Below are 27811 nucleotides of genomic sequence, written 5' to 3'. Positions count from 1 at the left end.
TCTCAGTATAAATACAAATTTATTCTCTTTCCAGAGCAGAGATGGCACAAAGCAGTGAGGACAGCAGCACCACAGTACATGGTTACCAGAGCATTAGCCAGCCTGCTCCCATCCCGTATCCCAGCTCCCAGACACAGCCCAAGTGCCCAACCTGGTCACCTCTGCTCCCCACACCTGGCACTGGGACATGCAGCTCTGCCCCCTTTTTCTTCTCCAACTCCCCCAGGTTGGATACTTCTCACCTCATCCTCAGGCCAAACCTCTCTCCTCCCCACACTGCACCCATCCTGCCATTGGGATAACAGAGGGGTCCAGCCAGGTCTCAGGGGCTGGCCTGTGGTCCCTCTCACCATGCTGACACATAGCGTGCCCAAAGCCAGCCTAACACCAACACCACTGCTACTGCCCTCCTGCTGCTCACCTGGCTGTGAGAGGGGACAGCGAGGACAGCAACCCACACCACTGCCAGCAGACACTGTACACAACATGCTGAACACATGGGCATAAAGGCTCACACCACCTCACCCCTGGTGTGGGCACTGTTCTCGTCTCTGCCAGCACACTGAAGCCAGCTGAACAGCCCTGGGCCCGAGCACACTGCCCTGGTCCCAGCCTGCCTGAAAACAGCTCACCACTGCATCCCATCCCTGCCAGCAACAACAGCCCTGTCTCTGTCCTGGCACCAGAGCACCGGAGCCACCTCAGCCTCCATTCTCGGTCACCCCACAGCACCTGACTCTGCCTCTTTCTCAACATAACACAGCCAGACAGCCAGTCTGAGGGAGCTTTTGGGACCAGGAGCCACCCCCACCCCCGAGCTGCCCTGCCAGTCTGCACAACAGTCCCCCTCCACTGCCCCACAGGACTCACCTGCTTCCAACAGGGGCCTTCAGCCCCCCAGATCAGCTCAAAGGCAGGGACAGCAGCCAGGTAGCTGCTCCCTGGGGGCAGAAAGGAGGTACCCTACCTGTCCTGCTGTGCACCTGCATCAGACCAACTCCAGGGCTGGAGTACGGCTGGAGAAACCCCTTCCTGCAGGAGCTGAGGCTCCCCAAGGATGGAGCTGGGTCTGTGCAGGACAGGCTCTCTGTGCCACGGCAAAGGCACAGATCCCCAGGAAACCAGGTGGGATGGAGAGCCTGCTGCGGGTCCAGCCCTCTGAGAGCTCCCCTCGCAGCAGCCCTGCTGCAACACCAGCAACAGGAAAGGTGCTGGTTCCTGTGGGAGCAGGAGTTGGGCTGGTCTGAAAGTGAAGGGCAGCTACACTTCCAGTATTACAATTTAATGGAGTGAGTCCATGAGAGTGTTTAAGTACAGAATATATAAATAATATATAGAAATATATGCACATTAAACAATAAGGCTCTGTTATAAAGACCCTCTCAATATAAGGCTACTAGCTGGGCTGAAGCTCTAACATGGACTCATCCCTACTCCATAAACCTCACAGACTCTCTCCAGGTGGTACGTGCCTGGCTGGCTGCAGAGCCTTGGGTGGCAGAGCTTGGACCATAAGGCTGGCAGCTGGATGCTGTCATAAAGAGTTATTTTAAAAGCTGTGTGGCTCCAGGAGTGTTTTGGTGCCCATAAACCCGGAGGTTTCTGGGCAAAAATGAAGAGTGGGAGACTGAGCTCTGCATCCCCCTCAGTGCTGCAGGCAAAGGCAGCAACCCCTGGGTGCCAGGGGAGACAGGCAGTTTTCATGGCTTCAGTTCTTTCTTCCTAACCACTCCACCCAGGCTCAGACACTGTGGCCAAGTGACCAAGCCAGCCTCCTGGGAAGCCCACAGTCCCACTCCTGTACGGCCTATGTTCCCCTGAGATCTTCTGGAGCTGGCAAGCATCCTGCACAACCTGCTCGGAGGGAGTCTGTGCAAGGCCTGCTGCAGCACAGGGAGCATGGCAGGGAGAGGAGAGGGAGGAAAGCAGCCAGGTAGCTGGTTAGAAAAAGCCTCTGGCTCACAGGAGGTGTTAGATAAGGGAGGTCATACCTGAAAGAGAAATAGACAGGTCAGGAAAATAGGACCCAGAGCCACCTGCTTAAAGGGGGCTGCTGCAGAGCCAGCAGGATCCTGCTCTGGGATGGAAGAAGTGGGCAAGAGTCTGCATGGGCAGACCACCACCTCGTGTTAGTGCTGGCACCAAGCTGTCTCCCCCAGGTGAAAGACCAAGTGCTGCTCCTGGTCTGAACCACAGAGGCAATGAGCAGAATGACCAACACCCAAACCCCCTGGATGAGTGGAGTGCCTTCCACACACACATCCCCCAGTCTCCATCCCTGCTGGGAAGAGCTGTCCATGAGCAGTCAGGAGAGCTTGCATCATCGCTTCCATCTCACCAGGTAACTGGGGCCTCAACCTCTGCTGGAGGGGTCTGGACAGAGAGGAAGCCAAGAGGTGGCTCAAAGTGGTCACTACAGGCTGGATCCTGGTAGGTCTGTCCATCTTCACAGTGGGGAGCCCCACAGGGTGCAGGGTTTTGAGCAGGGCAGGAGGCTGCCTTGCACCTCATCTGGGGGCATCTATTTGGTCCATACTCTTGGCAGCTCTGATGGCCTCTCCTCGCAGGTGTGAAACCTCCTCCTCCTCTCTGCTCCCAGGCCACGCACCAGTCCCAGCAGCGCTGCAGCAGCAGAGCTCTTGGCTGTAAGCACTGGGGGTCGTCAGCTGTCGCAGGGAAGCTGGGATTGGGGCAGGGCTCTGTGGGGAAAACCTCATCTGAGGGAGCAGCAAGAAGCGAGAGAGGAGGATTTCACTCAAGTACCTCGAGAGTTGGGGAAGGCGCTCCGCAGCTTCTCCATTATGTCTTCCAGGCACATGCTGACTTCCTGGGTTTTGGCTTCCACCTCATCTGCAGTGGAAAAGAGGGCAGAAGGGTGTAAGCAGGCTCTCTGGACAGCCACCTCACTGCCAGCACTCTGGCAGGGTGCAAGCAGCGTCCTGCAGCATCAGACCAAGGGAACAGGGTCAGGAGCTCAGCCCAAACCCAGTCCTCACCTGCAGCTTCGGTGTCAGGAGTGTTGTGCTCTTTCTCCTTTGCCTGGCTGCCTTCAGACTGATGTGGAGATGAAGCCAAGGAGGATGCTGCTGAGCCATTACCATCTGACTCTGCTGGAGGCTGGAGCGAGAAAGGGGGTTGTTATAATCCCCTGTCCTTTTCTTCCCCCCATTCTGACCATCCCTTTCTGCCATTGTCAAAGCTCTGATATGGCAAAGCCTGCCCCAAGGTCCCAGATCCTTGCTCTGAGCACACCTGCAGCAGCAGCTCCCTCAGCCTGTGCAGCTGGGACTCCAGCTGCTTGTTGTGGTCCTCCAGGATCTGCATGCGGGTCTCCAGGCGGCTCTTGTGCTGCCGGAGGATTCGTGCTTCCGCCAGGAGCTCGTCGTTGTGTGGGTCTTGCACTGATTCAGGGGAGCCTGTTGCCAAGGTTGGAGACTCCACTGCCTCATCATGCTGCCACTTCAAACGCCTCAGCTCTCCCTGGAGGATCCTGTAAGACAGTCCCTGTCAGCATCACCACGCTCCTTCCCAGGGAGTGCTGGAAACACCCAGCAGCTGCACACAGGGGACGGCCCACGACTCGAAGACAAACCTTTGCCACCTGTGAAGCTTGAGGATCAGGATGCCCGCTGCAGGACAGCCTATCTGTGGCTCTGCTCCACTTGGGGAGTTCACAAATATGTATGCAAATGCTTCCCAAGAGGTTGAAAACAAGGGCAGGGAAAGTATCACCTCCTCTTGAGCTGATCTGCCCTGCCTAGAACCTCACCTCATGTGGTCCAGAGCAGCAGCACCACCACTGTTCTCATGGGGCTCAGGGACATGAAATACAGAGTGCCCTGAGCTCAACTCAACCAGTTTGTGGTTCAGGAAGGGAACAGCTTCTGGGGATGTGGGAAGGAACATTTTGGGGAACAGAGTTATTTCCCTTCCTTGTAGTGCACACTCTCACTGAGCGCTTCTATGTGTTAGCCTGGACACCCTCCAAACCAGCCCACTCAACATCTCCAATCCCCACCTACAGATCCAGGAGCTATTCCCTTGCTCCACTCAGCTTCACCAGGCTTCTCCAGTCCCTTCCCCTCCTTAGGCTATAAGCCCCACTTTCAGAGTTGCCCGTGCCTCTACCTATTTTCATCCTCTAAGTGGGCCAGGATTCGCTCCAGCTCTCCCTTGTCATCCATGTTGAGGCTTCCTGGAACCTGCTGGCTGCCCCCAGGCTCTCTGTCAGTGATGGGGCTGGAATGGCGTAGCAGATACTGGTCCTCATCCCTGTTGCAACAGGGGAAGAAAGAGCTTAGTGAGGAGCACCAGTCTGATGGGATTTGTGTGCCCCCGGGGAAGGAGGAGCCTGCAGGGAGGTGGTTTCATGTGGGGGAGCTCATTCTGGCTGCTCCAGGCCTAGAGCTCAGAAGTGGCTCAGCATCCCTGGCTAGCTGAGGGTGCCCAAGAGCCTCTTACTCAAAGAGACTGGGAAGGAAAGCATTTCTGTGCCCTGGCTAAGCATGGACAGAGCCATAGGAGCTCTGACTCATCAGGAGGTGAGAGGGGAAAGGAGGCAGAACTCACAGGCTGTCATCAGGGGACAGGCTATCATTGAAGAAGGAACAGTTCTGGCTTTCCATCTCTGCAAGCCTAGAGGAAAGAGGAAAAGGTTGAGATATGGTTAGAGACACCCTGAATGTCTGCTCAGTGTACCTTCCTTATTTCAGCCCCTGCAAGACCCCTTTCTGGCAGGGTCTCCCAGCTGACCTGCACCAGTCTGTCCCTCTTCACAGGCTCTACAGAGCTTTGTCTTTTTAGGAAACAAAAATACACTGCTGCTCTGGTGACAGTCTCTGGAATAAAGAGCTGCTGCTGTGCAGTCAGCTCAGCCTCTGCTCTCATAAGCAAAAGAAAGGGGTGAAAGCATTCCAGGTCCAGCCTGGGGCATGAGCTACAAGCACAGACTCTTTGTACTCCTCGCATCCCCATGGTGAGGGCAGAGGCACCAAAAACCACAAGGCAGCAGCAATGGGAAGCTTGCAAGCAGCACTGGTGAGCACACAAACAGAGCAAGATATTGAGGGATCTGCCTGGTGAGAATCCAACCAGCAGCTCGTGCTGGGAAGAACAGGACAGTCCATGGAAGCTGCTGCATCACTTTGTCACCTCCTGTCTGGTGCAAGGTCTTTAGTGCCAATTTACATGGCATCAGTGACGTCCCAGGCACGTTTGCCTGGCCCTGCCTGAGGTGCAGCGTGCTGGGAAGGGTGGAAGGGGCTGCAAGCAGCAAGAGCTCACCATACATCTGCCCCCAAGCCCCTCCACACCCATGGAAGTCATGCTCCATGCCCTGGTGTGACAGCAGTGCCCAGTGGTGGTACCTGCTGGCAAAGTGCTCGATCCGGGAGTGTGTGTCAGCGTGTGGCAGCATCGGGGAGGAGGCTGGTCTGGAAGAGAGGCACACTGGTCAGCAAGGCTTTGGAGAGGCTGCCCTGATCTCAACTGGGCTGAGAAGAGACAGGGACAGGCTGGAGAGGGAGACTGACATCTCTGTTCCTTCAAGAACAAGGTACTGTATCACCCCCAGAGGAAGTGCCTCCTCTAGCCCACCCGTGGGAGCTCTCAGTCTCACAGCTGAGATGCTCCTTCCACCCATGGAGCCCACCTGTCAGGCTGGCTCAAAACACACAGCCCAGGGCGCAGCCAACTCACGTCTCAGAGAAATCAGCCTCGAGTACAGACTGGACAGGCAGGTAACCCCTCTGTGGGTGCTTGCTGAAGTACTGCTTGGACCGAAACTTGTTCTTCAGTGTTGTGGCAAAGTCTCTCATGTTCTCACTGGACGTGGTCTGCAGAGACACAAACATTACAAAGGTCCTGCTTAATGAAAAGTGGGGCAGCACAGGTCAGCTCCCACACTAGAGAAGTCCCCTCAGGCTGGGGACAAGCTCCACAGAGGAAGAGGCAGATACAAATAAGGGCACAGGGAAGGAACCTCTGTCAGGCTGACATAGGGTCTGGCAGAAGCCAAGCTGGGCATTGGTTGGTGCTGTGCATCCCTCTCGCCCTGAGCCCCAGAACAACAGGGACACAGGCAACTCCCAGCATGGAGAGGGATAAAAAACTATACCAGGGATCCACTTCTGGGATTGCACCAGCCTAAACATCACAAGGCTGCTGCTGCCAGTGCAGACCTACTCCGAGCCAGGACTCTGCCAGCCCAGCCCAGCTCCATACCGGGGTGTAGTACTCCATGATGGGGTAGTGCAGCTTGTTGCCCTTGCTGGCTCTGCCGGTGAGGAAGCAAGTCTGGCAGATATCCACATTGAACTGCTTCAGGCTCCGATACCTGCAGAGGTCAAGAGGCCATAGGGAGGCAGTGGAAGTCGGCAAAAAGAGGCAAGTTTGAAGCCCAAGAAGAGGTCAGCAGGAGGGCACAGAGGTGGCCTGTGTTGCTCTCACACCCCAGTGACCCACAGTGCTGATGGTTGAAGTCCCAGAAAAGCATCCTGCTCTTTGCCCTTAGCTGGCCCCGGGTCTGCCCTGCCCAAAAACACTGCTGACTGCAGAGTTCTAGGTTCCCCCAACAACACGGAGCAAACTCAGCTCGGCCCTGCAGGACACCATGCCCTCCCCTTGGGGGCCCAGGTCCCATATCACAACCCTACCTGAAGCCCTTGATGGGGCACTGCCGGCAGACAGAGCACTTGGTTTGGTGCTTCACCTGCTCGGCCATGGTGACCCGGTGCAGCACAGCCAGCCACACCATGGACTGCGGCTCCAGGTTGGCCCACTCCAGGAACTGGGACACCTCGATGGCAGGTTTCCCGTTGCTCTGGGGAAGGAAGAGGAAGGGGCTGTTCAGAGCCAGGACCCAGCCATGGGGGACGCAGGTGCCTCGGCACCCCTGTGAGCCTGTCCCCAGCACGGCTGCTGCGCAGGGACAGCGTGGCCGTGGCCCTGCACTCACGAAGCGGAAGCAGCTGCGGATGCTGGGCTCCACGTTGCTGCCCCCGAACGCTGCCACCTCCCCGAGCTGCCGTGGGACCTGGATGGCCTCGTGGAGCAGGACACCAAGGTGCCGCTGGTCACACAGTCCCCCAGCGTTGGCCACTTGGCTGAAGAGATCTGCGGGCAGGAGAGACACAGCCTGGCTGATACCCAGCTGATCCCACACCCTGGGCAGGAGACAGGCACAGGGAGCAGTGTGTGGGTCACACCAGGGGCCCCACTGACCATCTCCAGCAGGCAGCTCAAATAAGAGAAAATAACCTTTACCCTTAACCTTCCAGCTCTCAATAACCAGGGGTTTAGAGTCTTCTTGGGACAGAGGTTACACACCCCATTTCTTTAACAGCCACAGCTAGCCTGTCCTCTATGAATCGGCCCAATCCCTTTATTTAATCCCTTGGTGCTTCCTATACCACCTCCTCCACAATATTCCATGACAGAGTACCAGGGTTAAAATGCATCAAGGAGAGCAGCTCCCTTTAATTCGTCTGAAACCTACTTCCCCAACATGCACCTCCAGGCTTTTCCCCTTCTGGGAAGTATTGGATAACTGTTGCCTGTGTGCCTTTTCTGCTCTGTTCCTTATAGTACCATGCAAGCAAGAACACTGCAGCACCAGTCAGTCTGAAAAAAAACCTCTTAATTTAGGTGGCGTGGGCCCAGGGAGGGAGGGAGAGGTGGTGATGCAAGCAGCTTAGTCACTGCAGGAAAGATGTTTCTTTGCTCTTCCTGGGCAAAGAACTAAACCAGAAAACAGAAGCACTCCTGGTTTCCCAGGTTACTCCACACCAGTTTCTGGGGAAGGGAGACAAGGGACTCACACTGAAACTTCTCCTTGACCTCTGTCCCACACAGACATGCAATGCCTGTCTTGAAGGAGAGAGCCCTCATCTTCCCACTGCGGCCACTGCAAGGAGAGATATTGCACAGGTTTGAAAATGCTTTGGAGGTTGGGTTTGGGTTTTTTTTTTTCAGGGGGGTCAGCAAGGCAAGCACATGCCAGGCAGCCCCCCTCACTAACAGCCAGAGCATTTTTGGCAGCCCTGCCAGCTAGAGGAGCAGCACAGAGGTCTCCTTCCCAGTGTGGCAGCCCCACAGCTCAGGGGGGCCCTGGGGGAGCGGTACCTGTCAAAAACGTTCAGCAGCCAGTTGAGGCTCATGTCCACACAGAGGGGCACGTTCACCAGGATGCCCCGCTCCTCCTCCAGCCGCTCGTAGAGGGCAGTCAGGCAGTGGATCACCTCCACCACGTCCATCGCCCGGTCGCTGGGCTGCAGGTCGTGCTCATTGAAGATTTCCAAGGCTGTGGCCAGGGTCACCATGTCCACTGCACAGAAAGCACAGGCAGAGGGAAAGAGGGGAAAACAGGACAGGTGAGAACCAAGAGGGGAGAGGTGCAGCCCTGCCCTGAGCTGGGGGAGCGTGAGTCCCAGAGCAGTGGGAAAGATGCTGGCAGGATGGGCACAGCTCCTAGAATTTCTCTTCCGCTTGTAAACCTCTCCCAAAATACTACATCTCCACCTTGAGTGACCATTCTCTGTGACCTTCCTTCCTCATGGATGTGTCCACCCATGGAAGGCTCTGTGCAGAGCCCTGTGCACCCAGAGCCAAGCTCTCTGCACGTGCCATGTCCCTGTGGAGCTGGTGTGGGGAGGTGAGGGGGCACAGAGCTACACAGACCCTACCAGCAGCTGCCCAGGGGTGGATCAGTCCTGTCTCCAGCTCTCACAGGGTGCAGGAGTTAAGGTACAAACCCAAAACAGGGCTAGGACAGCGTGAGCTACCCTGGCTGCAGATCTCTGTGGCTGCAGGTTGTATGTGCTACTGCATTTAGCAGCCAGTAATCTTTCTTTCTAGAAAGTCTTTCCACTTCCGAGACCACTTATGATCTCAGAGCCCATTGCCACACTCTAACTTCATTCTGTGGAAAAATCCTCCCTTCTCCTGTCAAAGCTGCTAGACTTGCACTGGGTACCCCCAGTTCACACACCAGTGAGAATTGCTCCTGCTCACCCTTGTGTCCACACTGCCCACAACTGCACATGCCACTCCTGTGGCATCATATTCACCTGGCTATTAATCCTCCAGTTTTTACCAACAGCGCAGACTTCAAGTTTATTGGTTCCCTTCCTCCTCTTCAAGTAGTGAAGCCCTCTCTGCCCCTGCCAGTGTGGCTGATTTCTGCTCTCTGGTACATCCATGACTTCTCTGTGCTCGATCTGAGCTACTTGGTGAGCTCATGCCTGATCCCACAGCTTTGTAAATCTGAGTTGGACCGCTTTGTTCTCAAATCCCTTGGACTAACACCTGCCTTTGACATATTTCCACCCTAAGCCTGTAAAGAAAGGCACTGACACAGACTGGTGAATTTGCTCAGCTTTCCATCCACAGGCTGTTCTTCCTGGTTTCTCGCCTCAGCTCCCTGTCCCCTGGTGCCTCCTGCCTTTGATGTGCTGATAAAAGCTTGTGTTACTTTAATGCCTCCACAGGGGGAGAGGCAGCAGGAGGGAAACCCTTCTCACACTCACATCGAAGGGCCTTTTGCACCCGCCGTAGTTTCATGGCCGTCCGATACGCCGAGAATTTGATGTTGTTCAAATCCGCTGCAATAACACAGGAAAAGGAGAATGAAACCACAGTGCAACATCCTTATCTCCAGGGCAGGAAGCAGCAGTTGCAGTTCCCAGGCACCAGCCCCACCAGCAGAAGCAGACTACGTGCAGGAGGATGAGGAGCAGAGTCTGGCAGGGGGTCACTTTGCTTTTGGGGACCCTGTGCCAGAGGTAGGTGGGTGGGTGGTTTGGGGGGATCTCACATGCACCCCATGCTGCAAAAAGGTGGATACTACTTGAGTGGTTGTGTGGCAGCCTCCTTACCCAGTGTCTGGTACAACTCTGTCATCTTTGGGTGGTCCCAGCATGTCGTCTGGGCCTGGTGGCTGGAAGGGAAATAGATGGAAACCAGGAGTCAAGCTGCCACTCAAGCAGCTGCCATGAGAGATTATGAAATGACCTGGCTGGTGCTGGGAGCGGAAACTGGGGCTGTTGCATCCCTCTGAGCACATTCCCCAGGACAGCAGCATGGAAGATGCCCACAGAATGATGCCTTCACTTGCTACCAGCTCCCTCCCTTTCCAGACAGCGTTCCCCCTCATCTGGGAACATCTGTAAGCAGGGAAAGTCAGGCTCTGCCAGGCTGGGGGCAACACGTCTCACTGTTTGTCAGTGCTTAGATCATTCCTCTCACTGCCCCCCACCCCTAACTGGTCCCCAATTCCCATTCCCACCAGGCCAGAGAAGGCTGTGACTGGAAGCACACTCACTTGATGTAGTATGGCACTTTGTTGGGGGAAATGGCTCGTTCCCAGGGGACTTGGACCGAGGCTACAAGGAGAAAGACGTGTCAGATCAACACCAAACACTCCTCTAAGCTGTTTCTGATGCCAGCCCAGTAGGACTGTGTCAACAGGTGGGTACCTCTGAAGAGGCTCTGCCTTCCCAAATCACCAACTGGGAGTGTTGGTGCAGGCAAGGGGATGCTGCTCATAAGAAACACAAGACTGCTGGTCTTGTTAGAGGCATCTTGCCTCTTGAGACAGGGGCTCTCTATCTGGCTGAGCTCATAACTCAGGAACAGACACTTTCTGATGCTTTTGATGATGCCTGAGGCAACACTGTGGACACCAGTGGGCAGAGCTCATAGCAGGTGGGATTTGGGTGCACACACACAGCACTACTTGTCATTGCCAGGCTCAGGCACCCAAAGCATCAGCTGTTTCCATTACTCCCACTCTGTGTGTCAGCTGCAGTATCTTGGGAAGATAAGGACACATCCCATAACAGTTACATCCCACCCCATGTTTGTTATCTAGAGAATGGAAGCCCTTTTATGGCCCTCAGTCATACTTTCCCTTTTCACAGACAGCTTATCAATTCCTGCAACTGGAAAAGTCATTCCTTCTTTCAGGTAGGAGTACATGGTCTGCAGAGAAACACAGGCCTACAAATCCCACCGACATCTGGAGACCCAGCAGGGCTCAGCATTTCCAAGGACAGGCTCTGGAGCACAACCTGCTGCCCACCCTTGGCAGGTCTGAGAGCTGTCAGCCAGCAGCTCTGCTCTGTAGAAACAGCATCTCTCTGCCTCACCACATGAATGAAAATCTCCTTAACAGGCACATTTTTAGCCTCCAAATGACTAAAGCGGGATATGGGGGACTGCCTTTTTCTGCCATCTGTTGTCTTGACCACCCAGTCTCTGAGGCTGACACAGCCCCAGTATCACCTGAGAGATGCTGCTGTGAGTGTCACAGCTCTGTGCTCACATCATGCCCTTGATCCCACCGGGTGAGGTAGCACAGTGCTAACGTTGGGAGATGCCTCCTTCTTTGGTTCCTGTGTATCAGGCACCAGTCTGGGCCATTTTGCAACCATGTGTGTGGCCCTGGGCTCAGGAACAGGGCTTTGCACCCAATTCTCCTGTGCCACAGCCCACACGGCTGTGCAGAGGCAGCCTCAAGGCAGGAACCAGGAGGACCCGCTCACGTACAGGACAGGAAGTGCTGGGAGCCTGGTCCGAAGTCCCGGTGGGCATCTTGGAGCTGCTTCAAGCGTTCGTTTATGGAGGCCTGGAGAAGTGGACAGAATAATTCAATGGCAATCCATCAGGCAGCTCCTGAAGACCCATTCAGGAAGGCTTGTGGGTAAACTCAGACATGCCCCAGCACACAGATCCTCTTCCTTCCTCTCCTTCTCTGGTTTTGCATCCCCCAGTCTGCTGAGCCCTCTACACCTCCTCCCCCAGGGTGAGGCAGCACAGGGCACGTCTCCATGTACATGTACACATCACCTGCATCCACACTCACTCTCACAGACATCCAAGCAGCCACAGCTGGTACTGACACTTCACAACTCCTTCCACCCATCAGACCCTGATTCTCCTCAGATAGCATTCTTTGTTCCTCTGTTTGACTTTTCCTGATCGAGACCTCTACAGATTTACCAGCCACTTTCCTCACACTGAACTGATCTCTCACCCACTAGGAACACCAGCTATAACACCCCTGCTATGCCAAGCCTTACTTTATCATCCTTGGAGCTCAGCAGTGGCAGCCCTTTCCCACCATCCTCCTGCCCATGGTTTACTTGCAGTGCTTGGTGCTGACTCCTTCCCACCTGCAGCTGTTTCCAGCGCGTGTTGATCTGCTCCAGGGTACGGGAATTCTCCATGCACAGGTGGACATCTGAGATGGCAAGCTGGTGTGCGAGGTCATTGACCACTTTCACTCCATCCTTCATGGGGGAGAGCTCCTCTTTGAACAGCTGGAAACCCATGCCCAGGGAAACAGGCACAGAGTAGGGGAAGAGGGAAAAGAAGCAGGTGAGTGGTCACAACTTGGATCTGATTCCTCTGCTACAAGTTCAGGGTGGGCCAGTGGCTGCCAAGCCACTGCTGAGTAACCCTCCCACAGGGTACCTTAGCAAGGGAAAAAACCCCACAGACCAAAACAACCAGGCTGCAGATTACTCAAATCTCCTGAGAAGTGGGATGGGGACAATGAATCATCTGTGCTGAGCCACTGTACCTGTGTACAGCCATGACAAGGCACTCAGCACAGCCGCTTGCTCAGGACACTGTGGGCCAAAAACACCCTCACAAAGTGAGGGGGTTGTGGGAGGGAGGATCCCAGGTAACGAGGCTGCATTGGACTGAGCAGTCCAGGAGGGCAGCACTGTGTTCCTGGGAAGCAGCATTTCATCACCTCTGGGGCCAAGGCTGGAGCCTTCTCAGAGCCTAAAGTACCTTGGTTGACTGGATGTGCTCTGGCAGGGAGTCAATGAAGAGGTCCCCGATGGGCTCCCAGGTTTCACGCACGCTTTCAGCCTGGTCCAGGGTCGTGCTGAGCTCCTCCATGGCCCCTTTAATCTCGATCAGCTGCTCCAGCGTTCGCTCAATGTGGCGGTGCTGGTCCACACACCGGGCAGTGAGCTTCTCCCACAGCTCACTGGCCACGTTCGCCTGCTTCCAGACAAAGCGGCTGATGTTCTGGATCCGGTGCCGGGGAGAGACATCTGTGAGGGCAAAGCAGAAGGGGAACAGAGAGCAAAAATGAGAGCCCAGCCCAGAGGAGAGCAGGGTAAGAGATGGAGGGAGGACAGAGAAATGGGAGATTAAAAAATCCAGAGAAAACTGGAAAGAGGGAGGGAAAACAAATAATAATAGTATCATCTCTGCACCAGCTCCCCTAGGCATCCAGCCTGCCCACAGACTCATACCCACTGCTCCTCACAGGGAGAAGCCCTGTTGCCCTTTAAAACACTGCCCCAGAGCACATCTGATGCTGTCTAATGAGCTTCTGCCTTCACCAAGGACAGTGACACTGCCCTGTGCCAGTCTGACCTTCAGCCAAAGGACTGGGAGTAGCCTGGGGCACTGTGGTGTGAGGCAGAGCACTGATGTGCCTCCTTGTGCCAACCACCTGCACTCCACTCTTTCCATGCCAGCCCGGGAGGAGCTGTGCTACGAGAGAACGAGGAAGGGGGAGCTCCACAGACCTTTGCTTTCCAAAGTTGGTTCTTCTAATTCCTCAAATGGATGCTGGGAAAGGAAAGCCTGTGCTGACTCCAGGACAGAGTAAATGTATGGTCCCCGAGACTTCACTTCTTCCATGAACGCCTGGAGAGCAGAGCACAGAGATGAGACAGTAGGTTGAGACAGAAAATTGTGCCCTGCTGCCCCCTTGCCAAATGCAGCAGTTATTTATTCACCTCAGGGCCCAAATCACACTGGAGACACAGAGAGAAGTTAACATTAAGAGAAATATTTTTGCTGTTCAGGGAAGGAATGACCCCCTACCAGAAGGTGGCCCCTGCAGAGATTTGGCCTGCAGCTTTGCTGAAGTGGGGAGGCAGAACAGCCAGCCCAGAAGGGTGTGTTGAGCCAGGGGTGCACAAGAGGAACTGCTTTATTTACGGTGCTTTCACAGGCACTACTGGAGACACTCCTCACTCATGCAGTGAGAGCATGGCCACACAAACAGTCCTTCCAGCAGTTGTTCAGCAACAGACCCAGCTGCTGCAGGAGCAAGGAGAGGAACAGCAGGATGCTTCAAAGCAGCACCAGGGAAGACTTCAGAGGCACACTGGTTTAAGATGTCCTCTCCTCCCCTCCAACTGCAGTTCCCACACCGGCGCTGTCTGCTGGATGGGCTGTTTGAGCACCAGGGAAGTGGCTCCAGCAGGGATGAGGGGTAGCAATGATAAACAGTTTATTTTTGTTTTCAAGGTAAAAACAATTATAACCCAACAGCCACTGGCAGAGAGAAGAAAATTCTCTGATCATGGGAGCAGGAAACTCTGATCTGTCTGGGTTTACTCCAGTTTCAGGGGTGATGAAAATGTGTCACTGCAGGAATCACTCGTGTCCCAACCATCGGGTTGCCCTTAGACCAACAGCTTTCTCAAGCCCCAGGATCCCAAAAGCAGAGGCCAGTGAGAGGCAATTCCCTCCAGTCACACTCAGCTCATCCCAGCAGAGAACAGTGGCAGGGGAGGTGCAAGGGGACATACCGCATGCGTCTCCTTCTCCTGCTGCACCAGGAGGACGTCGCCCCGCAGGGGCAGCTGTGCTGAGAGCTCCTCATCCTTCTGCCCCAGCCAGTCTATGATCTCCTGGAGAGGCACCTGCAGCTTCCCACTGTGGTCAGAAAAGGCCTCCAGCCGAGCCCTGGCAGGAGAGCAAAGACAGTGAGTTGGCAGTCAGACAGACAGGAGAGGAGCAGGTTCCCTGAGGAGGGGAGGCACAGCACCATGGTGGGGTGGGGACCCCCAGGACCCCACCAGTGAGTGTCAGCACACCTTAACATGGGCTGTGCATGACCCTCAGGCAGCATAGATGTTACACTGCCAGGTGGGGTGAAGCATGGAGGCACTGGGGAGAGGAAACCCTGAAGCTGTTCCTCACCCTGGAGCCCAGAGCAGAGGACAGGGTCACTCTGTGTTCGCCTGTGGGTCAGAACTGTGCTCTGGCTAGCACAGGGGGCTTGGGTTGGCATTTACATGTCTGGGCAGCTTCCAGGAGCCTTGGATTAAGGCAGGACACAATTAACACGCCCCAGTTAAGCTCTCTGTCATGCTGGCTGTGGAGCTGCAACCTCTGACAGTCTGGAAGGCATGTTCCCCTCAGTGGAAGTGCAAAGGGCTGCCGGCAAAGGGACAAGCACAGAGTGTGTGGAGGCAAAGCCATGGGGCAAAAAGAGACCAGCTGCAGAGATGGCAGGGGATAGGATAGAGGGAGCAGCAGAAAGCAAGGAGAAGTGAAGGAGGGGAGGGAGGAGAGGACGGGATGGGTGGAAACGGAGACGATGCTTTTCAGCATAAGGAGAAATATTCAGAAGTCTGTGGACAAGGGGGAGAACTGATCCAAGGTCACTGTGAATTCATGTGGCTCATCAAGCGAAAAAGTTCCAAAGCCTCCTGACAAGCACAAGCAGCAGGCAAGGCTGGAAGGCCAGGTTTGCCCCAGGCAGGGATTCTTACCGAAGGCTGTGGGATTTTTTTTTTATCTCGTTCCAGCAAAGATTCATCTCCAGAGGGGCCTGGGGCCCGGCAGCACTGCTTGGAGCCCGAGGGGTTACACACGAAGGTCCCGCACCATCCTGCGAGGCTTCAACCTGGGCAGAAACAGAACCATGCTGCATCCAGACATCACTGCCCGGGACTTTGGGCACCTGCCTGGGAGCACCTACCCCACCCTGTCCTGACCCTGACTCATTTTTCAACTCACAAAGGGGTTACCCTGCTCCTTGAGTGGTCTCTCAGCAGCTCCCAGGAAGCCCATGGTTGTGCCTGGAGGAAGGATGCAGTGCCAACTCCAGCAGCACTAAGAGCAAAGGTTGAAGGAAGGGCTTACTGCACGTCTCCTGCTCTCAGTTATCCAGCAATGAGCTTAGCTCACTGCTAGCTGCTAAATCAGAGCTGGTCCTTACGTGTCACAGTCCCTGCAGGGCTAATGATGATTTTTTCCACGCTATACAGGGCTTCTGTGCTTCAAGAGGAGTCTGGTCCTTCTGTTCCTAAGGAGCAAGGGGATCTGCCAACCTCCTTTATGTCATCCCCAATACTGGGAGTTGCCACCTGCTCCTCTACAGAAGCTCAAGGATATTCCCTGCCTGCACAGCAAATCTGGGAAGCTGTTTCTCCTCCGCAGATGCTGCTTCTCCTCTGCACCTCTCCAGAGGGAGCAGTGGTGGGAAAGGTGCTCCAAAAAGCCATGGAGAAGGTGATAGCAAATCCTAATCCAGCCACTTGAAGGAAGCACACCTTGCACTGTGCCACTCAGCTGGGAAAATGGGCTGCTGATCCCTGGACAACAAATCCTCAGTGGAATCCTCTCCTAAGCCTTGAGCGCTGTGCCCTGTCCCTGCTCACAGTGGCAGTGAAGACACAGTTGCACTTGCTGGTGATAACACACACCAGCAGGACTAGAAGCACCTCACATAGGACTCAGTGAGTGAGAGGGTTTTCTCCAAAAAACATGATTCCCTGTGCAAAACACAGGGACACATTTCCACAAGTGTGACAAAGATAGGTTCTGTCGGAGAAACAGCAGCATTTCGATCGAATGCTACTTCGATATTAGAGTTCATTTGTGATAATTAGCCCCAGGTGGTTAATCAGCCATAATTAATTGTGTTAGCACTTTCTAAACAGAGCATACAACAGAAACTCCTTTGCCAGACAAGGGCAGCTGCCTCTGGGGGAAAGCAGCAGCTCTTCCAAGGGGAATGTGTAGCTACTTGTCAGTTGTCCTGTCCAAGGGCTCACAGAGGTGTCAAGAGGAGAGATCCAGCCAAGCCGAGGAAAACAACAGGCAGGAGAAAATCACCAGATAAGGAATTTGGCTGCACAGCTAAAAATACCCCCTCCACACCAGTTCTCAGAGAGAAATCAAATTATTGCCAGGACTAGTGCTAAGTTTGATTCATCTAAAAACATCTAACAGGCTGTTCTCTGCCTTCCCATCCTGCCACTCCAGGAGCACCAAGAAAACAGAGAAAACCATCACCCACAGAGTTCACAGGATTCTTGGGGCCATGAATAATAATCCACTCAAGCTAAAACTGCTGCTTGCACATAGAAAAATCAATACTCTGCATGTGCAGATCCTCACGGCACTGAAGTAGGTCAGTCCCACAGTGCTGCCAGGGAATGCTCCAGCCCTCCCCTCTATCCCAGGAGATACCAAAGGAGGGGAGCAGCTCTACCTGGGTGCAAGTGCAACTGCAACACAGCTGTGCAGACCACACAGTCCTTCCAGCTTTGTTTAAGAAATTAAAAGCCCACCAAGCCTGTGACTCACAGACCAAGCCCAGTAGATAAGCCCATGGCAGTGACCAAGCAGAGTGCAGGTACTGAACATCTGCTTCCCCAGGACAAAGCCTAGTACAGCACAATACAGTGCTTGCCCTCTGAGCATCCCCTAAGCACCCTTTCCCCAGAGCCCCAGCAGCAGCAGCAGCCTGGACCCACATTCCCCCTCCACCCCTGACGAGCTTTATTTTCGGGCGCAAAACACTCACGCAGGCTCTGGCAAGTGCATCTACCTGTGCTCAGCCACAGATCTGCTGCAGGGCCCCCCAGCTTCTCCAAAGGAACCAGCATTGCCCCCCAGCCCTCCGGGTGCCACAGGCAGCACCCAGGAGGGCAGCAGGGAAGCACTGGATGCCCAACAGAGCAGGATGCCCTGAGCACTGACCCCCCAGGAATGTGCAGGGGGGCGGCAGTGCCTCACAGCCAGCCTCAATCCCAGCTTTGTCCAGTGGCATTCCAGCAGCCTCCAACCTGCCTTAACCTCGTGGCTGCCCTTGAAGCACGAAGGGGGCAGAGATCTGCCTGCTATAGGGCAACTCCCTGTGGGAAATCAGGTGTGTGTAGAGTCACTGGTGCCAGCACTGAGGAACAACCATCTCTGCGAGGGCATGGGCTGGGATGGGGTGACCAGCAGAGACTTTACCCTCAGAGGCAGGAGCACATGCAGAGCACACAGGAGTGTTTGCCAGGAAAGAGATTTATCCAGGAAATGGTCCCAGCAAGCTTTGGTTATCCAGAAGGTAAAGAGTCATGTTCTTGAGACCTAATTCCACAAAACAAAAGATACCCTCCTTGTCCCCCACGTGCTTCAGGACAAAGATGCCCCCCCCCTCATGTCCCAGCACAGTGATGGGTGCCAGCACAGATGTTCCTGCCAGTCTGGACTGGGTGCAAATAGTTTCTTTTTGCCAGAAGGCTCTGGGCTGGCTTCCTATGTCCCCCACAGTCCTGCTGCCCAGAATTGTTTCCATGCTCTCTTCCACCTACAAGGAGGGAAAGAAAAGCTCCCTGTATCTCTCCCTCTCTTCCCCTCCTTCCCCGCCTGCACATCTGACTGCTGCTGTTCCTCTCTCTGGGACCAGCACAGCACCTCCTCTCTCCTCTCACCACCTCTCAAGCCCGACAGATGCAAGACCAGCTCCCGGACAGAGGAGGGGGCTTCATTTGCTGTTTATTAACCATTCATGCACTGGCTGGGCAGCAGCACCATAACAGCCACCCTGGGGCCAGTAAGTCCTGACTCAGCGACCAAGAGGTTTCCCCACTGCCTCATTCTTGCATCCTGGAGCCTCTCCAGAGACAGCTCTGCCTTCTTCACTCAGATCCAGGCTCTCTGGGGCAGGATGGGGCCAGGCTGATAGCCACCACAGCAGGGAGGAGACTCAGCATCAGCCTTTGCTTTCCATGTTTGAAGCACAATGAAACAGGAAAAGGCAAAGCTGGGACCTCATTTATCCTGGGAAGAACACTGCCAGCACCCAAGGGAAACTTTGGCACTGTCCATCAATCTCTGGTCAGCTGAGAGGTACCCTGGGGCCAACAGCTACAGGTGAAGTGGGAGCCGTGCTCTGGCAGAGCTAAGGCAGCATTTCCCCACTCTAAAGGTGCTAAACTAGCTCATGACAGCTCAGTGCAGAGCACAGGCAGCTCTGCAGACAGTTGCCAGCACACCTTTCTGTTCTTCTTCTCCTGCCATTAGCCCAGGGATCCCCAGAGACCTTCCTTCCCTCCGGTGAGGAGCCTGGTCTGTCGGCTCAGAGACCCTGGGGAAGGAGGAGGGAAACCAACAGTGGGAGCACACTCTCTGTTCCTCAAGATAACTAGACTGGAAAGAGGTTAGACTCCTCCTCTGCCTTACAGCATTCACCAAGGGCTCATTTCCAACCTCTTCTCTGCAATCAGGAAGGTTAGAAATCTGCATTTTCAGCCAAAGCTGACATTCTTCCAAGTTTCCAGGAAAAAAACCCAACCAAATAGGTAAGAGCTGTTAACAGCAGCCTCTCGCTCTTTATTTTGGAAGAAGCTTGAAATGCAGCTCTGCAGGTTGTCCCTCTTCCTCTACTTTGGGCAGCACTTCACAGCTGGAACGCTCAAGGAGAGCTCACGCTCCCGTCAAGTGCAAGCCCACGGGAGGCTGGGGCCGACAGCATTCCCTGCCACCAGGAACAGAGGCCCTGGTTTGCCCCACACAAACTTGCAGCCGTGAGAAAGGTTCCCAGAGCCAGCTCTTACCTGAGGCAGCGGGGGGGCAGTGCTGCTGTGCTGTGCCTGGTCTGGGATGTGCCACTCAGGACACCGTGGGAGGACATAGAGCCATTCCTGCATCACCAGGGGCTGCATCAGAACTGATGTTCATGGGGGTGGAGGCAACTCTGGATACGGGCACCTGAAAAGCAGCATTAGAGTCCCTGGGTCAGCTTGCACCTCCTCGTGGAGCTGAGCCCCTTCCCAGCTGCCTGGAGCGCTGCCTTCATGGCAGCTGGAGACTAAAAGGAAGCAATTTTTTATTTAATATACTTCTCCTAATGTTGCAATATTATTTCACCTAAATGTCCAACTCTTTTTTTTTTTTTTGCACCTGATTATGCAATTTGCTGTACTGATACTCTGTTAGTAAACCCCACAGAATATTATGCATTTTTAAAAAGGGTTGGGTTTTTTGAACTACACAAGACGTCTATGGTTTCAGAAAAGATGGAAGAGAGGATCTCACTGTTATTATTTCTCTTCTAGTTTTGGTTGGGTTAGAGTTAATTTTCTCCCTAGTGGGTGGTACAGTGCTATGGTTTTTAATCCCAGACAACATGTTTAGATATAATAGACATATCCCCATAATAGACAATATTTCCAAACATATTATTTTTTCTTTTATGTTCAGAAGGCAAATTGCCTAGACACTCAGCCTCATGCATCTCATACACGCATCTCAGACTATCAGCTACACCTTCTTATGAGATTTTACTCATTACAAGTTCTAAAATTCCCTTTTTTATTATGTCCATTTTTTTGAATGGTATGACCTGCAAAGCCAGTTAGCAGTGGCCCCTTGACTATTCTGTAGATTGAAAATACAACCTCTAGTCACAACGCTGCTGGTTTTTGTTGTTTGGACTCCGAATAAAATAAGCTAAAATAGTGATTTATCTCACTGCCAGCATCATCTCGGCTCTACAGAAAGCCACAAGAAATAAAGCCTACAGAAGGCAGTATTTACCTGAATCTGACATTCCTGCAACTGGAACACAATCCCACAACTCTGCCTTTGACCAGTGGCAGCACCACGGAAGGAGCTGAGCACCAACATGTTCCCAGCTGGATGGAGATCTCACATACAAAATCTGTGACCACCACACAGGGTGTTCACCCAGCCCAGACTCAGCACATGGTCAGATGAGCAAATCAAGAGTAATCAGTCAAAACTGCCTGTGATGGGTCCACGGTGCTGTGCTGCCTCCTGTCCAACCCACTGCCTAACTCAGTGATTGCTTTCTTACTTCTAGAAGGCAACAATCCCCTGCCCCAGCAGCCAGACCTTATTTCTAAGTGGAGATGAGGCGGCTTCCAAGGCACAGACAGAACAACATTGATGGAAGAAGGTTGTTGGGTCTTTCACACCCAGCTCAGTTGGACAGCTGAGAATCTTCCTGCTTGGCCCTGCAGGGCAGGAGCAGGCAGCACATCCTGCACTGCCAGCAATCCCACTGGACAGACAGGTGAGGAGAAAGCCCTCCAGCCCTGGCACACACTGCCCATCTCTCACTCTTTCACATCCCTCAGTCTTCCTGCCTGAGCTTTCACTGCCTCTCTCCCCTCCATTACACACATTAAAAGAACAGATTATCCTGTTATGATTTTTTTTTAATCTCTTAGCAGTTTTTTACAGCCATAATTCTCTCCCTTTCCAGCAGAACAGCTTGTGCTGAGCTCTCCAACATGCCAGCAATCCAAGGTCTTGTCCTCTCTCCCTCCCGCCCATTTGCACCAATAAACGCTACAGGCTGCGCATCACAACACCCTCACCCAGCTCCTTTCCTCATGCAGGCAGGGGATTATGAGGACACATTAATAATTACAAAACCCAGGGTCTTCAAAGCCCCCCAGCCCCTGGGGGCAAATTCACCTCATTCAACTCCAAGGGTTTAGTGGGTGATTTCTGCCAGCAGGTAGCACCACACCCTGTTCCTCCAGTGCTCTGTTCCTCTAAATGACCTCTGGATGACAGTCAGCACAGCAGAGACACAATTTTCAAGGTATGAAAAGTTATTTTGCCTCAAAGCCTAACACAGGAATGCCTTTGAGCTCTTGCCCATGACTGGGAAATCCGTGGCTTTTGCCAGTGAGGTTCTGTGTCGTCTCATTGCAGGTGCCATCCTGAGGCCCCAGTTCTTCTATGGCCCAATGCAATGAAGCTGCAGTGATGGTAAAGTTTCAGCTGCTCTTTGCCACTCTACAATAACAAAGATAAAGCCCAGAGGTGGAGAACCCACAGTAATGTGGAACTAACTGCACAAAGGAGGACATTCAGTGGGAGAGAGAGACAACCAGACAGAGAGGCACGTCTGCAAGCAAACCAACAGCTTCATACAACCCCTTGCCAAATTCCCTGCTGTTACAGGAACCAGGAGAGAAGAAATGCTCTTGATCTGCTCCGATTTTCTGTCAAGACACAAAATAGCTTCAAATCTTGCACTTCTGCTCTAGTGCTGCACTATAGCACTGTGTCTGGGCACTGCAGCATGTGGAGCAGATATTTTGTGGGTGCTTCCTGGCTAAATGCCTACTGCCGATGCCTGTATCTGTCAAGAACCACATCTGTGACCCACTTGGCCTCCCCCTCACCCCCATTCACCCTCTGCACTCTGCTTTAGGTTGGTGCTGGAGACCCCAGCACACGACAGCCAAGGGACATCAATCAAAACAGATTTAGGTGTTGACAACTAAAACTATCGTCCTATTGTAGCCTTGTACAAGCCTCTACTTGAGAAGGATTTGGAAATCCTCCTTCAGAGGACTCAGGTCAGGCTGTCCAAACAGTTATAAAGCAAGGTTGCTCTCCTGGACATATTTCTGTGCAAGAAGAACAAACATCAAGGCTCAGGTGAGAATTTCCACAGGAGGACACTGCAAGAAGCAGTTTTAGAGTCACCATGGGGCAGGCACTGGTGCACTGCACTCACACAGTGGAGAGGGCAAGGAGTGAAACCTTTTCCACTGGTGTGTCTCACCTGATCCTCACTGGAGGATCCTCACCCAAAGGTGGTCAGGTTGGTCCTCAGAAGGATCGGGTGCAGCCTCATTACATGATACTCTTTTGCATCCTCCCACATTAAAAGCACCCAACACTTGCCTCTGCTCTCTGCCCACCTTAAGAAAAGAAGCATTAGATGTTTCACAGTGCTGTGTTAGGGCTTCCAAACATTTTAGTAACCAAGCCACCACTATTTAGCCTAGCTGAGACCATGATCCTTTAGTTGAAAAATAAGAAAGCCCAAAATCCTGACTCTGCATTTCAACAATTGAATGCTTGAGCACTAGAGTGTATTAAAACCAAAATAATTGCCTTTTTCCTCTTCCCACAGGAACTGTATCTGTTACAAATTCAGCACTGGAGAGCCTGCCTCACTCCCTGCTTTACAGCCAGTCTGGCAAAGGCAGCTGGAATAGCCTTTGCTCAGCCAGTTCTGCTTCAGCTCTACCACACAACTCACTGCTCTGCTCAGGGATCTCTGTTCTCTTCCTGCTTTACAGCAACCCTGGCTGGCTGGAGAGGCTGTGTCCCATCTCCTCTCCATCCCAGCCCACAGGAAGGTGACAGCCTGCCACTGGTGCATGTGCTGCACAGTCTAATTCCACAGTTTTGCTGCATTTGTTTAAAATCCTCCCAATACAAACCCATATCCAAACTCTCCCAAACAACAGAGGAATTCCCACTGCAGCTTAAGGTAACCCCAGGATTAGGGACTTGACACAGAAGGTAGAGTCTAATGTCAGATGTTGAATTTCTGGCTCTCTACCACATATAACAGCAGCAAATACAGCATATAAGTCAAGAGGTCTCTTGATCACCAGGCTTATGCTTTGAATTGCTAATTTCCTCCAAAACATTCTTTCCGGGCGGAAACTTTCCACTTCAGATCTTGGCCTATAAGGAAAAAAATATGGGAAAATTTTGAGGCAAGGCAGCTCAGCCTTTATCCCATGAGGGGGATGGAAATACAAACATGTTCCCTGCTGCTGGAAATGTTAATGATTTTGTTGTTGTTTAACTTACTGTACAAGAGAAGTAATAACATTTCAGCTCAGCATGCTCAGTGTCCTTTAAGGGGGAAGGTGGGAGGCTTGTGGATATTTCAGAGTTCAGCTCCCAGTGTGGATGCTAACAAAGGGAGCATTCCCAGGCTGTCAGACAGCAGGACTCCCTGGACTGCCTAATAACACATCCTGTTTCAGCAAAAGTTGTTTTTCTGCACATGTAAGTAAATAGTTTAAGCCTGAGATCAAGGGCCAGATGACCTACTTCCCAAGGCCCCACTAGTCAGGGTTTGGTGAGAGAGAAGGAAGAGAAATCTTTCTCCCACTGGGACCATCTCTTTACAAACCAGGAATAGATGCCCAAACACACTCCCTAAAAAAAGAAAAAAAAATCATCCCAACATTCTCCTGGTTCTTACGTGCTCCTGTGTACGACAAAAGGGGAAAAGGACTATCAGCTGTCTTTCATATAGCCAGGCATTTTCAACCTCAACATCCAAGGGCTAAAAATCCCAGGTGCCAAAGAACCAGGTCCCCTTTATTAATTAGAATGAAAGGTCCTTGGATTAATCACCTGCCCTTAAGAAGTAACATAAAATTTTTGCTGTGTCTGGTAGTGAGTGGCACAAAAGTTGTCTTAATCACTGAGGGTGGGTGAAGTGGGGACTGTCCCATCTAATGAGTTGCTTTCTTAAATGACCACTTAGCCTTTTAACTCATAGCCAAAATGTTATTTTAATTCAAGGGATAAGTAGGTGCCACACGTCTTAATAAAGAAGCAACATCTCCTCTGCTGGCTCAGTCACTCTCCATCTTCCCAAGCAACAGAGCATGCACATTCACACAAAATCTCAAGCTGAAAAATTTCACCAGTTCATTTTGCACTGGGAAACTGTGATGATGATGTCTCCACCTAACCAGGTGAGTGTGGGTGTATGCCCACAACACAGCCATGCAGAACTGACTACCCCTCTCTCTGCTTAAAAATATCTTATGGGAATTTATTTAGGAAGACTGAAATCTACATTTCTTTCACACATCATTTCAGAGTCCCAGCTGGGTTTTAAGTTGCTCTCTCCCAAGCTCACTTTTCCTAGGAATTCTTCCCATCTCTTCTCCTCCTTTGATTAAAGGATAATGACTTGAGCACCCAGAGGACCCAGCTGTGAGCCAACAGCCCTGCTGTACTGGCAAAAAGAATTGTTGTCTGACCTGACAGACAAAGGGAGCAGGAAAAGGGGAAGGAGCAACCTCACAAAAGGGATGGGGAGGGGGCAAGAACTTGCCTAATGATTGAAAGAAGGTTACACCAGCCATAAAAATTGAGCACACTTCTTCAGAAACTTGGCTCCTGTAGCCCTGAAACCTGCCAACTTACACCCACTAAAAATCTCAAGTCTTGTCTTTCTCCTCTAAGCGCCTGAACTTTCCCTTCCCTGCTGTTGGAGGCAGGAACCAAGACTTGCTGCACTGTGAAAAGCACAGCCCCCATTGCCACACTGTGTCACTGATCAACAACAGTGAGCAAGTGGGAAGAGCACACTCCCCACTTGGGGGTGGCTCAGGTGATGCTGCACTGGCTTCTGCCTTCCCTGGCACTTTGTTTCTCATTCTCAGTATAAAACCGGTACCAATTTCTCTAAATTGAATATTACACCTTTCCCCCAGGGTTGTCTTTATGATAAACTCCCAGTCGAAGCACCAGGTTCTCTGGGCTTCTGAGGCCATGAATTTTATGAGCAGGTTGTATGTCCCATGAAATCACATTTCCTTTCCCTACTTGAGATGTATCAGTGACCTTATTCTTGTACTAAGGAAAACAACAGAGGAAAATGGGATGGAGCTATTTTGTCTCAATTCTGAAAAGATCAGTTTCACCTTTATACACCTGTGAAAATGAGGGGGTTTAAGACTGAATATTTTCTGGTCAGTATGTCTTACTTCATGATACTTAAAATTCCTTTTTTATGCTTTTATTATAGGCATGCAGGCTAAAGTGGAAGCCTTGAATATATTTCTCAAAATGTGATTATATTCAGAAATTCACTGTGTGTCTCCAGAACTCAGGGCTTTTGTTTGAACCTGTTCATTTAATCCCTTCCCTGTCTCACTTTGTTTAGTTTTGCAAAGAGCCACTCCAGCCTGAGCCCCCATTCAGAGTTACAGTCCTGGCCAGTTTTAGTGAGCAGCATTGATCTACCTCAGGTACTAACACAGAGACAAGGTCCTCCTCTCAGCTTCTTCAGCTGACAAAGAGGACCTGAACACAGCATCACATCACAGCGCCCACTCCAACACCTTCCCATCCCAGCACTCCAGGCACCCACATTCCCGGACACAGTGCTGCAAAATGAGATAGTTTGAAATTGCATAGCTACAGTCTAGTCCCTGTCCAGAGTGCCATCTCCAGAGCCCTGCCTGGACAACTCCCACAGCAGCAGAGAAGGCAGCTTTCAGCACAGGGAACTGGATGTGAGATGGCACCAGAGCCACGGCAGGCACACGAGCTACACACGGGTGCCAGGAAAACAGGAACCCTCCTGGCACAACTGAACCTGGTAGCTGGGGCTTCACACAGCTTCCTCAACAAGGGTACTCTGGTCAGACAGGAAAGGCCATTACAGAGAATAATCAAACAATAGCTCTCAGAGGTCCAGACAGGTCGGTGACAGCCGCAGGAAGGAAGGTGAGGAGGACCTTGGATTAGGGCAGAAGGAAAACAAACTACCAAAATTTGACTTGAGTTTTTTTTTCCCCGACACTAAAAACCAAAATCCAAACAAACATTGGTTTCTCCCAGAGACAGCATGGCATTTAGAAGTGTAGGAGTAATTGCTCCACACCCCTGTCACTGGGCAGTCTCAGCGCTGAGACCCCACAAACACAGTGCTGCCAGTTCCACCAGTGGAGCTCTACAGCTGGGATGCTGTGCCAGAGGGAAAAACTGAAGGGAACAGGCTGGACTGGGGAGCCATAATAATCTGTGGCACTAAGTCTTGACAAACCACAGCCCAGGCTACCCTGTCTGGCATGGAGAGGGAGGCAGAGTGCTGAGCCCTGGGGAGCAAGAAAGGTCCCGTGCTTCCTGCAGGCAGTTCTGCAGTCGGTCAGGGCTGCCTGCATCAAAGGGACAGTCAGTGGTGGCAAGAGAAGACCTTGAGAGGGGAGGAGGAGGAACAATGAGTGAAAGGGAGTGGGGAGAAGCTGGGGGAGGGGAGAGTGGACAGATAAAGGAGCAAGGCTGGACTGTGTAAGGTAATGAATGAAAAGGGCAGAGCTGGGACTATAGTCTGATCCTTGCCTACTACTCTAAAAATATTTGGGTCCCTGCCTTGTCCTGATGTCTAACCCTCCCAAGAAGATGCTGGAAGGCCACCATGCACCCTGCCTAGAGCAGTCCTTCAGCTCAGGCAGAAACACTGCCAGGGTAAATAAGCCTTCAGTGTGCAGAGAACCAAAGCCGGGATGCCGGCTACTATTGTTTGTCCTGGGAATCCGCATCTCTAACTGGTCTCCAGTTTCTCCCTTGTGGAAATGGTCTTGGCCACCTCTCTTACTCCCACCCTGACATCCTTCTCTTCTTCTCTACAAGTTTTCTCACCCGCACAGGCATGGGCAGTGTTGCTGTGATGGGATCTACACACGCACACACGCCCAAGGAGCGTATTTCCGAGGTTAACCATCTGTCCATATTTTCCCCCTTTTCCAGCCCAGCCAGGATCCGAGCGTGAAACAAATTTTTGTCATGGCCTACCTTCCGAGTCCACCGGGTCTGAGGCGCAGGGGCAGCGGCCACCGGGCTTCGGGAGCGGGGAGAGGGGCTGTCCGTGTGAATCAGCAGAGGAGCCCCGGTGACAGGGATTCATGCTGAGGCTGAGCACTGCTGCACGCGCCTGCCTCTCCTCCTCCACCGCCCCGGCTGCTGTGTTGCTATGCAATCACATCACCAGGAACAGCATCTCCCCGAGCCTCCGAAGAGATACCCTTGACTCGGCAAAACACGGGAGGAACAAGGACGACCCCACCAAGTGCCCGGCCCTTTGGAGATCTCGGCCAGCAATCGATCCGGAGGGAGGGGAGGGAGAAGAGTGGGGATGGAAAGACAGACACGCACGGGAGGAGGAGACAAAATACACATGGAGAGGGAGAAAGAAAAGGGAGGAGGGGAGATGAGGAGATGTACGAACGCAAAA

At 52.7% G+C, this 27811-nt stretch overlaps 1 protein-coding gene across 1 annotated transcript; it reads right to left on the bottom strand.

Annotated features, from left to right (window-relative positions):
- Positions 1–27811, bottom strand: DRP2 (dystrophin related protein 2). Its single transcript, XM_027663230.1, has 24 exons — positions 27373–27811; positions 19599–19752; positions 15534–15667; positions 14565–14721; positions 13551–13671; positions 12799–13067; positions 12171–12317; positions 11545–11623; positions 10319–10379; positions 9873–9934; positions 9525–9599; positions 8122–8323; positions 7818–7903; positions 6956–7113; positions 6654–6820; positions 6223–6334; positions 5698–5834; positions 5367–5432; positions 4570–4635; positions 4129–4272; positions 3253–3490; positions 2997–3117; positions 2764–2850; positions 1–1991 (listed from the first exon to the last, which is right to left on the bottom strand). The coding sequence occupies exons 2-24, from the start codon at positions 19704–19706 to the stop codon at positions 1972–1974; spliced, it is 2817 nt and encodes a 938-aa protein (XP_027519031.1). The 5' UTR covers positions 19707–19752; positions 27373–27811; the 3' UTR covers positions 1–1971.

Source organism: Corapipo altera, unplaced genomic scaffold (genome assembly GCF_003945725.1).
Source record: "Corapipo altera isolate COAL_440 unplaced genomic scaffold, ASM394572v1 107b, whole genome shotgun sequence".
NCBI classification, from domain to species: domain Eukaryota; kingdom Metazoa; phylum Chordata; class Aves; order Passeriformes; family Pipridae; genus Corapipo; species Corapipo altera.
Note: the sequence above shows the minus strand (reverse complement) of the source record. Positions and strands in the feature narration are given on the sequence as shown.

Coding starts and splice junctions, on each gene's coding strand:
- DRP2 (XM_027663230.1), bottom strand. CDS start 19,706: ATGCAGCCCCTGGTGATGCAGGAATGGCTCTATGTCCTCCCACGGTGT. Junction 15,668..19,598: donor CTGCCCCCCCGCTGCCTCAG/GTAAGAGCTGGC, acceptor GTTTCTGCCCAG/GTTGAAGCCTCGCAGGATGG. Junction 3,118..3,252: donor TGAGGGAGCTGCTGCTGCAG/GTGTGCTCAGAG, acceptor TTCTCGCTCCAG/CCTCCAGCAGAGTCAGATGG.